The sequence below is a fragment of the Emydura macquarii genome, unplaced genomic scaffold, assembly GCF_026122565.2.
Source record: "Emydura macquarii macquarii isolate MOO-44397 ecotype Brisbane River unplaced genomic scaffold, CSIRO-AGI_Emac_v2 contig_1483, whole genome shotgun sequence".
NCBI classification, from domain to species: Eukaryota; Metazoa; Chordata; order Testudines; family Chelidae; genus Emydura; species Emydura macquarii.
The window spans coordinates 17,858,869-17,873,895 of record NW_027131620.1 but is presented as its reverse complement, the minus strand read 5'-3'; the positions used below and the strand labels follow the sequence as shown (position 1 = coordinate 17,873,895).

The 15,027-nt window shown below is 49.6% G+C and overlaps 1 protein-coding gene across 1 annotated transcript in view; it reads left to right on the top strand.

The window, feature by feature from the left end:
- The window catches only part of SRC (SRC proto-oncogene, non-receptor tyrosine kinase), a 71,147-nt gene that overhangs the window by 46,413 nt on the left and 9,707 nt on the right, over positions 1–15,027 (top strand). Inside the window, exons 5-10 of the mRNA XM_067554374.1 lie at positions 5,064–5,162; positions 6,117–6,220; positions 11,301–11,450; positions 12,675–12,830; positions 13,522–13,701; positions 14,687–14,763. Of these exons, the coding sequence (XP_067410475.1) occupies positions 5,064–5,162; positions 6,117–6,220; positions 11,301–11,450; positions 12,675–12,830; positions 13,522–13,701; positions 14,687–14,763 (766 nt within the window). The remainder of the gene's footprint in view (positions 1–5,063; positions 5,163–6,116; positions 6,221–11,300; positions 11,451–12,674; positions 12,831–13,521; positions 13,702–14,686; positions 14,764–15,027) is intronic.

Sequence of the window (15,027 nt, the reverse complement as noted above, 5' to 3'; positions counted from 1 at the left end):
GGGAAGGTGGTAAGTGGAAGGCACCTCCTCTATCTCCTGAGCTGTGATAGCCCTTAACCACAGCTCTTTAAAGAGGTGTGCAGGACTGTCAAAGTCACTTTGGGGAATAGTCCAACAGGTTTGTAGTGGGAGCTGCCCCACTCCATTTACACACGCCCCCAACAAGAGGCTAATGTCAAGGCTAAATGGGATAACTTTTAAATTCTCATGATAGAGCATTTGTAGAGATGGCCCCCTAACAGCACCACCCCCCCCATATGAATAATTGGATCTCCCATACTTGGTGTGGTTTTGAAATCTGCCCCTGGACCAGAACTGCACGAATTATTTGTGTTTATCATAGCACGCAGGAGCCCCAGCCATGGACCTGGCCCATTGTGCAAGGTGCTGTACAAATGCAAAACAGAGAGCTTCTGCCCCAAGGAACTTACAATCTAACTGTACCGTGAGCTGAGTCACACCCCCGATCAGGATCTCCAATGTCTCTCAGGTCAGCTGCAGACTCTGATTTCCTCTTTTCCAGTCAGACCCAGTGCCCATTCTGTACCGCAGCTATAACTGATAGCACTGTCATTTCCTGACCTGGTCACAAAGCAGCTTAAAGCAGCAGGCCAAGATTTTTCCAAAAGTGACTAGGGACTTGGCTGCTGCAGTTTTTGGATGGAGGCGCTTTTAAATGTTTCAGAGGGTGGGAGCGTATCACAACCTTTGTGCCTCAGACATTGAGGCCCCCATGGGGAGAAGCCACTTCTGGGAATCTTAGCTGCAGCGTACCCAAAACATAACCTGGGATAGGGATCCAGTTAAGGATACAGCTAGAATAACTTGAAATCATTGTATTGAGGCCTGCCCTCCCTTGACACGTTCAGCAAAGCTGGACTTTCCTGTCACATTGGCCAGCCTGGAAAGATTGAGGTTTACCCGACTTATTCATTAGAGCTGGTCAAAAATCTTCAGATGGAAGGGTTTTCCAGTGGAAAATGCTGATTTGTTGAAATCAAATCATTCTTGTGAAACGTATTGAGTTCTGTTAATATTTTTTTGACAGGGAAACTATCTAAATATTTTATTTAGACTTAATCGTTCTCAATCATTACTCAAACACTAAGATTGTTTCCACCATGAAATTTTTGAAATTGAATTCTTGTTTCATGGGAGAAAAATAAAATTTGGAGGGGAGGGGAGGGGTTGTTTATCTGTCCCAATGTGAGATGAAACCAAATTTTGAAATCTCAGAATTTCTTGCCTCAATTGCACTTTTTCAGCCAGCTCTTGTTCATCCTCATTCCCCAGTCGCCTGTCCTCTCTTTAATGGATGCACTAGAGCACAGACACATGACTGGCACAGCAGCGTAGCATGGGGGAGCTGTGGAATCACTTGAGCTATGTCCCATGCCTTTCCATGATGCTGGATCTCTCTTCAGAGTGCTACACTGGCAGCATACCTACCTAGCTGGGCAACAGTTTGGCATGATGCAACAGTCTACTAACATCCTGTGTGTTGCAATGAAGACAGGACCCCGATCATGTTGGGTGAGCAGTTTGGCCAGGCCTCCTAGCTCTCTTTAGAGCATTGCTCTGCATGCATCTCTGGGCACTGTATCCTCTGCTGAGGCAGTGTGGTATAGCTGACCTGAGTTTCCCAGAATGCGCTGTTGCGATCTATCTTCGCTACTTACTACGGGAATGGGGCCAGATATCTGAGCACCTCCTGCGCTTCAGTGTATGTATCATCACAGCACCCTTGTGAGACAGTGCGGTGCTATTATCCCCATTTTGCAGGTGGGGCATTGAAAGTGACTTGCTCAAGACTCCCCTGGGCAGCATGACAGGAGCAGATACAAACATGGTCCTATTATTGGAAAAAGATGTTGTGGGGACAGTTTCCCTGTCTTAAATGGGTCAAGTGACTGTCACAAACTTGCTAAACACCTTGCACTGGCCTTGTAAATAGATGTGCGCGCTAATGTGGCAATGTTGATACATCTGCAGGTGTACAACATTTTGCCATTTTACACAATGAAAAGAACTCCTGCAAAAAGGGTAATGAGATGGCCTAAGCCACCAAAGTCTGAGGTGCCTAGATCCAGGTTTTGGGTTAGCCCATTGAGCAGGGAGGGGCTAGCAGTGGATCTGAATTTCACCAGGGGCTGGGACGGGAAGGGTTCAGATCTGGAAGATGTGTGGTTGGATGTCTTTTTGTTAAACTCAGACCATCTTTTAAAACATGCCTTTAAAAAAAAAAAAAATCAAGTTGCCCCCTTCATTTGAAACATTGTTCTGAAAAGATTAATCATCTGGTAAAGTCTCTCGAGACCCTTAGCAGGAATCTGCAGTTTTTGTAGATTTGTTTACCCTGCAGTCACAGTAAATTAGACACATGCCCCGGCCGAAATCTGACTCTAATAGAACAGTCTCCATAATCTGTGACTGCCGTCTCCCATGGAGGAGAACTTCTGCACAGTCTGCTGGCATTTCTCCCTGCTTGTGACCCACTTACAAGAATCCCCTGAGACACCCCAATGAAATTCTGGGAACTGGCATGACAAAGTTGTTGCCATGGCTATATTTTCCTCACTTCACCAGTCTGATCATCACGAGAGATCACTGCCAATTGAAACGACGGCCATATTTTATTTTACCAAGATGGTGGGCTTGAGTATCTAATTATCAATCTCCTAGTACCTATGTGTTTAGAGGTGTGCTTAGATGCTGCAGTTATGTACCAGAAGATCTAGATTAGCTCATCTCAAATTGCAGCCTTGTAAAATTATACTTGGGGCAAGTAACACTTTTTACTTGGGGCATGTATATTGGATCTATCCTCCTGGTGTAGGTGAGCAAGTAGGCTTTTTACAATAGATTTTAACAATGTGCACATCTAGTCGCTAAGCATGTGTGCACAGTAGCAGTAATTGCACATATAAATGACCGTGCACCTTCCTATGTGCAAACTATGCAGTTTTGCCCAGGCAGTTGGAGTCTCTGAGCCTTCATGTCTGGACTGGCAAATTTTCCTGCCCATTTTCCAAGGCTGCCATATGACCAAAGTACTGCGGATCCATGTGTATACTGTGTGAGGGGTATGCAGCCTCTTTCCTTTCAAAATGCAGGGAGGTGGTCTTTTCAGAAATCTGGTGCTGTCGCAGGCTACGAGACAACTTGGTGGAGTCTGAGACATCTCTGCTGTGAGGACATACTTTATCAAATCCACGTGGGGAGTTTGCAGTCCTGGCAACCACCACCTCACCAGCCACAGGCTTTGTGAAAGTGCTAGATAAAGATGTCCCACAGCACCTTGTCATTCAGACAGTGCTGTCAGGGCTAGCTGTGTAGAGGAAGGGGAGCCTACAGCACAGAACAGTAGCCGGCCCTTGGGCTAGCACAGCAGTCGTTCGGAGCTCCCCGCTACTGGGGCCTGGGTCCATTTCTGCTGGGAGAGCCCCTCGCCCCATTTTGGGAACTCCTCAGACAGGATCCACCATAGGGACGGATGACATGAAACCTGACACCAATGGGAACCATCCTGCGAATTCAAAAGCCGTTTTGCCAGCAAAGTAAATGGCAGCGAGGCTCAAGCCCTGCTAAGTGATGTTTGTGCCTCAGTCATTTATTTCTCATGGTCTGCCCCGCCCCTCTTTTCCTCTCTTCCTCCTACTTGCTTTTAGGCAATTTGCATTTAACAAACAATTTTTCTTTTTTTTTGGCTGTCTTTTCTAGCACACTTTTTTATCGTCACTGTCATTCTGCTTTTTTTTCTCTCTTCCTTCTCTGCTTCCCTGTTTTTTCTGCTCTTGGATTCCCAATGCTTCACACTTCAGCCAGACTTGGCTCAAATTCAGATGGCTCCAAAGGTATTTTCAATGGGTCTCTGATGTGCCTTTTTAAGTAAGGAGTTGCCTTATTTTAAAAGCATATTGCCCATGCTGTGTGTATGTGAGAGTGATAGCACAGTTACTGTAACTATCGCGTGCCGGATGGGACCCACGTGGCATCCGTACTGGAGTCTCTGGGAAAATGGCATTGCTGAGTTAATGAGGTGCCCTGATACCAGAGCAATTTGACCCTCGTTATCAGTGTATTTCCTAGGATAGTTGGTTTGCTGGTGCCGCGGCTGTCATGGTGCTCAAGGACTACATCCAAGCAAATGCCGAGACTCTTGTGGTTGTGGGCGGACAGGCCCCTTTTCAAAGCTCTGCCTCTTGAGGGTTCTGCACTCTGCTTCTTGCTTCCCAAAGAATTAGGGGCCCAATCGTAAGAGGTGCTGAGCAACTGTAAAGCCCTCTGTGTGGATGGGAGTTGCAGGTACTCGGCAGTTGGCTGGAGTTGCACATGCTTTGCATCTCAGACTCAGCCCTCTGTGAGCAACGCTCCATTATTAGTTCCCCGTCTATCTTGATTATTGCCTCCAGGGGTTCTAATGTTCCCTTGGAGATGGTACTTCAAGTGAATTTTTAGTGGTTGTAGTGGGAAGCAGTTGTAGTTGATTTAAAAAAAATAACAACATTGAGGGCAAAAGGTGATGCTTTCCATGGCCTAATGAATTCAGCTGCTCATCTGTGTAATGAACTAGGGTTGCCAATTTTGGTTGGTCGTATTCCTGGAGGTTTCATCATATGACATAATCTTTAATTCCTGGAGACTCCAGGACAATCATGTAGGGTGAGCAACAGCAGGGAACATGGGTAGGTGGGGAGATGGTGCGGCTCGCAACATATAGGCCCCTACCTGGACTAACTCGTCCTGAGCCTTGAAAAGTTTGTCCCTTGCCCTGTTGACTCTGAAGCCCGTTTCAGTTCAGGTTGACTTTAGCTTTGGGTCCCTGACATCTCCCCATTCAGTAAAGCTGTGGGTGCTCACAGTGGCCTAAGCAAAACTATCCAGAAGAACTAGCTTGGAAATAACTCTGGTGCCTTGAAGGGGCCAGGATTGCCTGTTCGTTTTGCTGTATCTCCGGCCTGGGGGTCCATGTCTTGGTTCCGGCTGCTTGGGGAGGTGACTTCACTTCTAGAGAAGATCCTCTTTTTGAATCTCTCTCTCCTGTCTTTTTATTTCTCTTCCAGGGAAGGAGACTGGTGGCTGGCTCACTCCCTCACAACAGGACAAACTGGCTACATCCCCAGTAACTATGTCGCACCCTCAGACTCCATCCAGGCCGAAGAGTAATTGAAATCTTTTTAGACAGTTTAAAAGAATAATGCAAACAGCCTGCTTTTCAGGCATTTCTGTAGCCTCCTAAAGGCCCTTGTGGGCTTTTTATTTTTATTTTTTTTAACTTGCCACTCTGTTAAACATTTTGTTGTTTTCTTAGGCATGCTCAAAGCCAAATGTTAAGACAAGATACGTTTTCGTGCCATGTCCAGTGAAATCCATCTTGAGAAACTGGTCAGGGATCAGCAGTATTGGGCTTGTATAGTAGATGTGGCCTAAAGGATTTTATTCCCCCCGCCTTCCCCCAATAAGCATTTAATTGCATATGCAAAATGATGGCTGCTTTGCATATGCAAATTAGGGGCTGCATGCAAATAGGCATATTTGTACCTGCAGTAGCCCTATTTTTGCATGCAGTCACACTAGTGCTCTCTGCAAACTAGGCATATGCAATTGGCTGCACCGTGAATTTTTATTTTATGTAAATCTACCCTAAAGAGTTGCATGCACCGTGCTCGAAGGCTTGATGGGGCTAACCTCAAATTGCACAGCCTCCCACCTGAATGCTGCTGCATGTGCTCCTGCAACTTCCACTATGCTGTGAAAATAACATACGCTTACTGCTCCACGTCCAGTGGTGGGCTCTTGGAGTAACACTGGGCTGGGAGACTGGGGGACACTTTAATTAAAATAAGAAAAGTGACTGCCTGTGACAGAGTTGCTTTTTGGGGGTGGGGTACTTAGTACAGGTTTTGCTGTGTACCTAGTTATATAATTCCGCAGAGATCCCTAACTCCCTGGCCATTGGGATTGGAGTGTGCTGACAGATGCCTCTGCCTGTTAATGTAGCCCTTGGGTCTAGCAATCCCTCTCCACAACGTGGTCGCAGTAATGAAGAGGGTCTAAAGCTGGGTGGTGGGGATGGGGCAGGGTTCCCTGGGCTGATCTGTTGCTTGCTCTTTCAGGTGGTATTTTGGCAAGATCACTCGCCGGGAGTCGGAGCGGCTCCTGCTCAATTCTGAGAACCCCCGAGGAACGTTTCTGGTCAGGGAGAGTGAAACCACAAAAGGTAACTGGGTCCCCGGCAGGCGCTTAGCTCCATGGGAAGGGTCTAAGGGATGGGTTGAGTCTTGGAGAACCATCCCTACATGATGCTTCTGTCAGGATGTGGCCGCTCAAGGCAGCGGGCGGCTAGGCTGCTGGATCCAGGTGTCTCCATGGGTTCCATGCTTCCTTGCGCAAAGACGGAATGAGGAGATGCCAGCTGGCATTGCTGAGGCTCCCCTCTCAGTGGAGGGGCAGTTCTACGTGTATACAGCCCCTAGAGTGCCCCCTCCCTATCCTGTCCCTGCAGGGCAGCCTGTCTGCAATACCCCCACAGCCTTTGTCCTGCACCGATGGACAATATTGACCCTTAAGAAGTCGCCTTGCTTTTAATCCTTGCGGTTTTAATTTGTCCCCACTCAGCCAGCCTGTCCTAGTGGGCGGTTTCCCCCCTTTCTCCTGAGCCAACTGGCTGAGAGCTGGGTGGGCTTGAAATGTCTGGTGTAAACAGTCTCCAATCTTGTGCTCGCCCCTCCCCCCCCCCCTCCCAACCCCCCCGGAGAACAGTGCAGAAACTGGGTCACTGAGCTGGGAATAGCTGGGTAACCAATGGCAACGGGGAACTCTGCAGTTGCCTCCTTCCCGTAGTGCCAGGGGCTGTTGGGTTTGAGCAGCTTCCTGGAGACCATGTGAGGACCTGGCTGGGGGTGGAGCAGGCCAGCTCGTACCCCGGGCAACAGTGGCCTCTGTGTCTGCAGTGAGCCTGGGTGTGGATTACGTCCACCTGGGTGCCTGCACTTGCTAAGATTTCCCCAGCCTCCCTCTGACCTGGGTGCACTCAAAGCAGGCAGAGTCGCAGAGAGATTGAGACTTGGCGTTGGGGTATTTAGTTAATATAATGTGGGGTGGGAAGGAGGCGCTGAATATTGTCTCTAATCTTGTTTACGTTGTCCCCTTAAATGGGTGAGTTCTGGTACTCTCCAAGCATTTTGGAGCTTGCAGTCCAGCGCCCTAAACTGTTCTCTGCATGCTGACGTGAGATCTTCTGAAGCTGGGGGGCGGAAAGACGCCCATTAGGACTGATATAAACATGGGTATAAAGTGATGTATGTAGCACCTCCCATCTAGATGGGTCCCAACATGTTCCCAGCGAAGACGTCCACCTGTGCTTGGAGCTGGGCGTATGATTCCCAGCTCGTGTAGACAAGCTCACCCTAGTTCTCATCAAGCTAGCGTGCTAAAAATAGCAGAGTATACACTTGCTGTGCAGACATACCCGGTATGTCTGTGTGTAAGGTGCGAGTTGCACCCCTGGCACCAAGTGTAAGCGTAGCCTAAGTGTACCAGACTCACTGCCCCTCCTCTGTTATGTGCTCATCTCTGGGGCGGGAGGCAGCACTGGCAATCCTATGTGGCCTTCGTGCTTGTAGTGTGTAGAGATCTCATGGGAGTCCAGGGCTCCCTGTTAGGCACTGTACAAACACATAGGAAGACAGTCCCTGCCCATAAGAGCTTAGCATTCAAATAGATCAGGCAGACGAAGGGTGGGAGAAAGAATGGGTGATTATCCCCATTTTGCAAAGTAGGAACTGAGGCCCAGGGAGACTAAATAAGTTGCTCAAGGCCACACAAGACGTTTGTGGCAGAGCTGGGAACTGAATTGGATCTCCTGAGTCCCAGGACAGCATGTTCAGGAGGGGAAGTTCAGACGAACTTTTCCCACTTCGACAGCAATGAACCTTTGTGGACAGAGAGTAACTACCCAAACGAGGATTTGGCCAGGGATCTAGGGAATCTGTCTTGACTTTTGCCACAAAAAAATTAATTTAAACCAATTAAAAAGAGGAGGCCTGGAATATTCCCTGTTTGAGCGTCTTCTTGGCTCAGATTTATGCTGAGGTGGATTTTCGACACACCACAACCGCACGAGTCTGCTGAGCAGATTGCAGGTAGCTCACTTTGTTACACAAGTAGCTAATTTTATTATGCATGGAGGCCTCTTTTGCCCTGAAATGAGTCCGGACTACTCCCTTGCCAGGACGGATCCTGCTTGCCTGGCTAGTTTGCCCCCACTCTATTCTGGACACTGGTGGAGCCCCCATTCCCATAACATCATGGTGCCTCCCAGCATTTAAAAACTGCAATAATACACACATCCTCCTTTCTCAGGCCATAGGAGCGATAGCTCGATTTGTTCATAGGCTTGTTTGCAGGAGTGGGTCAGAAGAAAAGCTAATGGTACTGTTCTTAATGGCCTTTGTGGGATGCCTCTGTCGCCGTATTCCTGCAGAGGAGCCGTTGGGTATCTGTAGCGCTGAGGTGCTGCTTCCATACATGTCTAATGCCAAGTGTCAGGTGGCAGAGGCCCTTTCACGGTTTGTCTGCACTGTGACTCTTTGTGTGGGTAGACTGACTCACGCAAGCTCTGCTCAAGAGAGCTCTGAAAATAGCAGTATAGACACTGGCGGCGGCTCTGGTTAGCCGTCTGAGCTTGGACCCCGGGGGTCGGGTGGGCTTGGACCAAGGGGGCTAGCCTGAGCTGCCACCACTGCTGCAGTGTCCATGCTACTCTTTAATGCACTTTCTCAAGCAGAGGTAGTGGGAGTCTGCTCCTGCCAGGAATTACACCTCCCAGCCGCAGGGTAGACAAACCCTAGGAGGGCTACGTGGTCTAATGTTGGGACTGGGAGCCAGGAGCATGGGTTTTCTTCCTAACTCAGTCACTGGCTTGCTGTGAGGCCTTGAACAAATTGCTTTATTGCTCTGCTAGAGTTTCCCCCATCTGCATAGAAAGTGGTGCGTTTCACAAGGGGTATTTTTAGGCTTAATGTCGTGTTTGCTGGCTCTCGTGACTTGGAGTTTGGGGGGGAGAACCACCAGATACTGCAAGACTCTCAGTGAAGTCTCAGCACCTGGAGTCATGTGATTTAGAAACATTTGTGGTTTTATTAGCCCTTCCAGAGGCTTGCAGAGAGAAGCTTGAACATGCGATTTGTCTCCTCTCCCTCTCCACTCCGCCTGCTCTCCAGACGCTCAAGAATCAGAAGGCAAATAATAGATTTTGGGGTTTTTATTTTTAAAAATTTTGACTCTCTCGGGGGTGGCTATTTTTGAACACTTGGGTTGGCGCTGCTGTTCATGAACAGGACACTAGTCCCATTTTGGCCCTAAATGAACACATTTAATTAATTGTTCAGTTTGGCATTATCTTTTTATTCCAATGGAAACAGATAATATGAATAAAGCACCAACCGCCCCTGGCCATATTTGCAGCCCAGACAGCTCAGTGTTGGGCCGGTGCGTGAGACGCCAAAGTGGAGCCCAGCTCAACTCCCAAAGCCAGCGCTCTCTAGAGTGGGAGGATGCTGGAGTTTGGAGATAAATGCGGGCCCATCATTTGAGAAACTGGGGAAGAAAATTCAGATTGGCTTTAACTGCGACTTAGCCTGAGGTGTCTCCCTCTTGTATCTAGCAATGATCCATCTGAGATGCTAGAGCAGCACAACCCACTGTTACTTCCCCTTCAGAAAGGAAGGGGTTAGAGCCCTCTGGTTGCTCTCTGCTCACCACCCTTCCAGCTCCCACAACCCAACTATTCCCCTCTTTGGTAACGGGCATTTGGCTCATTCCTGCCTAGGCAGATTCCTCCTTTATTGCTTTTGTTGTTGTGTGGAGTCTTTTCCAGCTGTGCATTCATCTTCGCTACTTTCACGTGGCTGCTTGCCCTGTTGCCAACCCAACCAGCACTAGCTAGGCTCCAGAGGTCATGTTCTCTTTTGCCAGCTGCCTCCCCTCTCGTGGCTTGGCTACTGTAATCCAGTGAGGGTTCTTCTTATTCGTCCGTCATCCAGGAATTGCACAAGGAGGCACCTTCTCTCCTTTTACCCTCCCCTCCCCATAGGGAGGTGATGGCAGGGCCAGCTGATCCTAGACACCTGGCTGAAATATTGTGCATCTCCCTGTATGTTCCACTGAAGAGCAACATATATATTTCAAGGGGAAGTGTCTGTTTTTTGTGCCTGTCCTTTGTGTGGTCCTCAGTTTGATACTACTCATTTGCTGTTTCTTCCCACCACTCTCATTTTGATGTCTTAAAATAATCCAGTACTTTAGAACAAAGATTACATGCTGTATGGGCCAGATTTTCAGAGAGAGAGAGGGGTCAGGAGTACACCCGTGTGGATGGCTGGGATCTTTTCAGCTGCCTCTGGGGTGGAACGTGCTAACTGGGAACACCTAGCAGCCCTGCACAGCACTGGAGGACAGAAGTGGAGGAACTGTATCCAGGAGAAACTGCCGGGGAGAACTTAGGGAGGTGGAATGTAAACACTCGAATTAACATCTGGCCAGGACACTGAGGGTTAATGACCCCACCTTAAACTGCCATTGGATCTCCTGCGAGGGTGTGCCAGTTTTATGTTTCATTGAATAGATCTTTCCTCTGACAAGCTCCACAGCACATTCCTAGCACCATGATGGGGCACCGAGTCACGAATCACCAGCCTCACTTCCTTCGTGTCTAGGTGTTCCACGGAGATCCCCCATCTCCAGGTGCTAACTTGACCCCACGCTGTTTAGTCTGATGCTTGATGGCCTCACTGCACAAGCGAACATAGCTGAGGCCACAACTGGAGGTGGCCTTGCCTGCTGTTTGTTCAAAAGAAATGGTGCCTCTCAACTCTGATTTCCCCTCTCCCTATGGTCCTGCTGTGATGTTGCCATCCTGTTCCACTGGCATGTGTGGAATCTCTTCCATGGACATGGGATCAGGACTTCCCAGTGGGAGGGGACTGTTGGCAAGTTTGTACAGCACCAGGAAGAAAGCAGGGTGCAGCTGTCACAGTCAATAGTTGTTTGTATTGGTTCTTCCCTCCTCTTATGTCATGCAGCTGGCTGCCTTAGGTCAGTTCAGGTTGTCCCAATCTTAGAATGACCTATCCACAAAGTTACTTCCCCGCCAGTCCCTTCCTATGAATCTCGAAGGAATGAGACCTGCACTTTTAATGCACCCTAATTAGTCATTTCCCTCTGCTCTTGGAGCCTCCCCACAAGGGTCGGAGCGTAGCTGGGGCAGAAGGATTGAGGTGCACCTGCTCTTCCCACAGGTGCCTACTGCCTCTCGGTCTCTGACTTTGACAACGCCAAGGGGCTCAACGTGAAACACTACAAGATCCGCAAGCTGGACAGCGGTGGCTTCTACATCACCTCCCGCACGCAGTTCAACAGCCTGCAGCAACTGGTGGCGTATTACTCCAGTAGGTGGTGTGATATCTGTGTTCGTGTCCTGCCTTGTACAGTATGCAGCTGATACCCATTCCCTGCCCGGAATTCCTTTATGGCCTATGCAAAGTAAAGTGTAGCCAGACCTGGGGCAGCAGCTCAGACAAACCATGACCTGTGGGTTAGTAATGGCAAAGGACAGGAGGTGTTGCCCAAGAGTTGGGTTTGAAGACGAGGAGAGGAGATGCTGGATAGATGAGGCGAGGGTGAGTGTACGGAGCATGGGGAACAGCCTGACAAAAGCCCAGTCTTGAAAATGGAAGGAGGAGATGCAGGGAGACATCCGAGGAGGGTGCACAGAAGCACAAAGATGTAGGTGGGGACAGGCTATGTAGGCTTTGCAGGTGACAGTGAAACGAGGCTGTGTCGGTCTCCCCCGGGAAAATGGGGTGGGGAGAAGATTGGTGCAGCTCCTGCAGTGGTGGCATGCTAGACTTGTTCTGATCAGGTTTAGACAGGGCTGCTGGCATCTTCTACCCTCGTGCTTCCATCCTAGCTGCCACTGATGCAGCTGCACTGTTGTTGGCAATGGTGGGTGACCGCGCAAAAAAAACAAAACAAAACAAAAAAACCCAAGTGTAAAAAGCCCCTGGGCTGCGTTGTGGTGGGAATGGGAGTCCTGGGGCTTGCCCACAGCTTTATTTTGGCATGCCAAGCAACCAAAATGGAAGCCAAAGGTCTGTCTCCACTTCCCTGAAAACGATAGTGAATTTGATGCCAGGAGACATGGTGATTTTAGACAGAGGGAGGGTCCCTCAGCTCTAGCTCGTCTTCTAAGGAGATGGCACATCTCAGCAGGGGGACAGATACTATGTGTTTAAGAGGGAAATTTTAAAGAAAGGAAGATGCTTTCTGCCTCCCCCCTGCAATGCAGAGAGCGACTCCCTCAAGACCTATGGCCTAAATGCCTTAGCAGGTAAGCAGCGAACGGCAGGCTCCATGTGAAGCATGTAGAGTGGAGGGGATGTGGTCTTCACATGGAATGTAGCACCCAAGGCAAAAGGGTCCCAGGCACCTTCCCACTGAAATAAAATGGGGAAGAGCCAAACAATGGGCTTCAAATGGGATTTTAAGAAAGAAGGGGGAGGGGTTGATGAAGATTGGAACAGAATCTGCAGCTTTGGTGCTGGAAGGATTTCCGGAGAAGATGCTGTCTGTCTAAACGCCACTTGATGCCTGTGTATCTTCCCCCTTGCCAGAACATGCTGATGGCTTGTGCCACCGTCTCACAAATGTTTGCCCAACTTCCAAGCCCCAAACACAAGGACTTGCTAAAGATGCTTGGGAAATCCCCAGGGAGTCTCTGCGACTGGAGGTGAAGCTGGGGCAAGGCTGCTTTGGAGAAGTGTGGATGGGTAAGGATTCCTCCAAACACGCCTAAGGTGGCAGCTGCAGCAGATGTCTGGGCCATGGAGTGTCTGCTCATGTTGACTTGTTAATGAGCCAGCTGGATTTCTGACAGTGAGGGCTGGATGAGAGCGTAAGAATGTCAGCCATTGTTATTCCTTGCAGCAAGTTAAATGATCCCTCCTTCCTGGCTGGGGTCTTCCACCTGGGTGGGAGACGGGGTGCTCATTGAAGTGATGTGAAGCTTCGCCAGCATTGAAAATGCACCCAAGGGATCTCACAGGGAGCATCTCTGTCCACCAAACAGGCCATGTAAATGGGATGGGAGGGAGTAAGTTCTAGCAGTGGCTGTGAGGTGTGGATTGCAGCCAGTGCAATGAGCACTGGCTGAGGAATGCTGATGTGTCAGAAGTTGGGTGGGTCGCAGTGAAATCTGCAACTCTCCCTGTACGAGTCAGGCTCATGCACTTGGATGGCTTCCACATACCTGGAAGTTCGCAGGATTGTCCTGTGTTGAACCTGGTGCAGCATGGTACCTGCATGTTCTGTTGATAATGTGACATGGCATAATCCTGCTGTGCTGGGATGACTGGGTGCTGGGCATTGCACCCCTGAAGGTGTTGTGCTGTGTGAGTGCCTTTATAGGCGGTCCCTAATCCTCAAGGGCAGTTCATAAACTGGCTCTGGCTTCTACTCCAGGGACCTGGAATGGCACCACCAGGGTGGCTATAAAGACTCTGAAACCCGGCACCATGTCACCAGAGGCATTTCTGCAGGAGGCCCAGGTCATGAAGAAGCTCCGTCATGAGAAGCTGGTTCAGCTGTATGCTGTGGTGTCAGAGGAGCCCATTTACATTGTAACTGAATACATGAGCAAAGGTGAGTGCATGGCACCAAAGGGATGGGACTGGCAGCTGGAAAATGGGACCTGGGGCCAGCATGTGGGTCAGGGCAGCCATATGCTCTGATAACTGAGGAACTTCTTATTTTTAACTGAACCTACAGTGTGAGCAGGGAGAAACGTGTTCGCAGGCGGGAGAGGAGGACTGTGACAATGGGGAGGAGGTATTTCTAGCTGCATCTCCATGAACTGCATCGGACGCTGGCAGCATGGAGATGCAGCCCCCTGAAGGGACAGGAAGGAACCTCTCTCTTAAAACTGATTCCATAGTAAATGTAAAGCCGGATCCTCACTGGCTGAGGTGGAGACCTATAGATGAACTAGCCAGCTGAGCACAGACTTGCCCCTACCTCCGCAGAAAGCGTGTTGGATATGGAACAGAGGCACTTGACCTTGGCAGTGTGCAGTGTTTCCTATTAGACTGCCCCATGAAGTGACAGAGTTAAGGGAGCTGGGACCCATTAGAGTGCAGAGGGGTAAGGAGATGCTCCGCTTGGGAGCTGACTGGGGAAGGGCAGGGGGCATAGGTTGTGAAGTGAGAAATGACCACACCCAGCTCTGTTACATATCTGCCTATTCATTACAATGCTCTACTCTGGTGCATGTACTGCTGCCCTCCACTGGATAGAAGTGGGACTGCTCAATGTGTCATAGGCCCCATCCTGCTAATGGATTCTTCCTGAGCTCAGGGGCCTGTGCTTTTTGGAGCAGGAGCATTCTGATTCTGTCCCTACGGTTGCTATGGAGTTCAAGTGACTGTAGTGTGCAGCAGTGAAATCTCAGGTGGCTGCAGACTGGCTTAGCACAAGACTCCTCACTCCACCCCCTTCCCCTCATCCCTCAACTCCAAGGGCAGCTGCCTGAGGACACATCTTTGGTGTTATGCTCAAACACAGCCAGGTGGCTGCGAGTCGTGTCTGATCCATCCTAACTGCCGCTGATGGTTGTGCCTTTCCACCCCAGGGAGCTTACTGGATTTCCTGAAGGGGGAGATGGGCAAGTATCTGCGGCTGCCCCAGCTGGTGGACATGGCGGCTCAGGTGGGTTTGGCTGAGTGGAGAGCTGCCCTTTGAATTTCCCTTTGATCCTCTTGACTGCCGTGGCCCTTGGACTTCAGGCCTTCTCATGCCTAGTGTGGGTGGGGGTCCAGCTGACAGAAAAGATAGGACCATCATACCAGCCTTCACGAGTGCAGTCCAAGGTCAACGGGATTCTGCTAGCAACAAAGTAAAATTACCCCCCGAGTTTGAGGCACTGCCTCAGGCTTCCTTGTCCTCTGAAGTTGGGGGGTAACCTGATCCAAA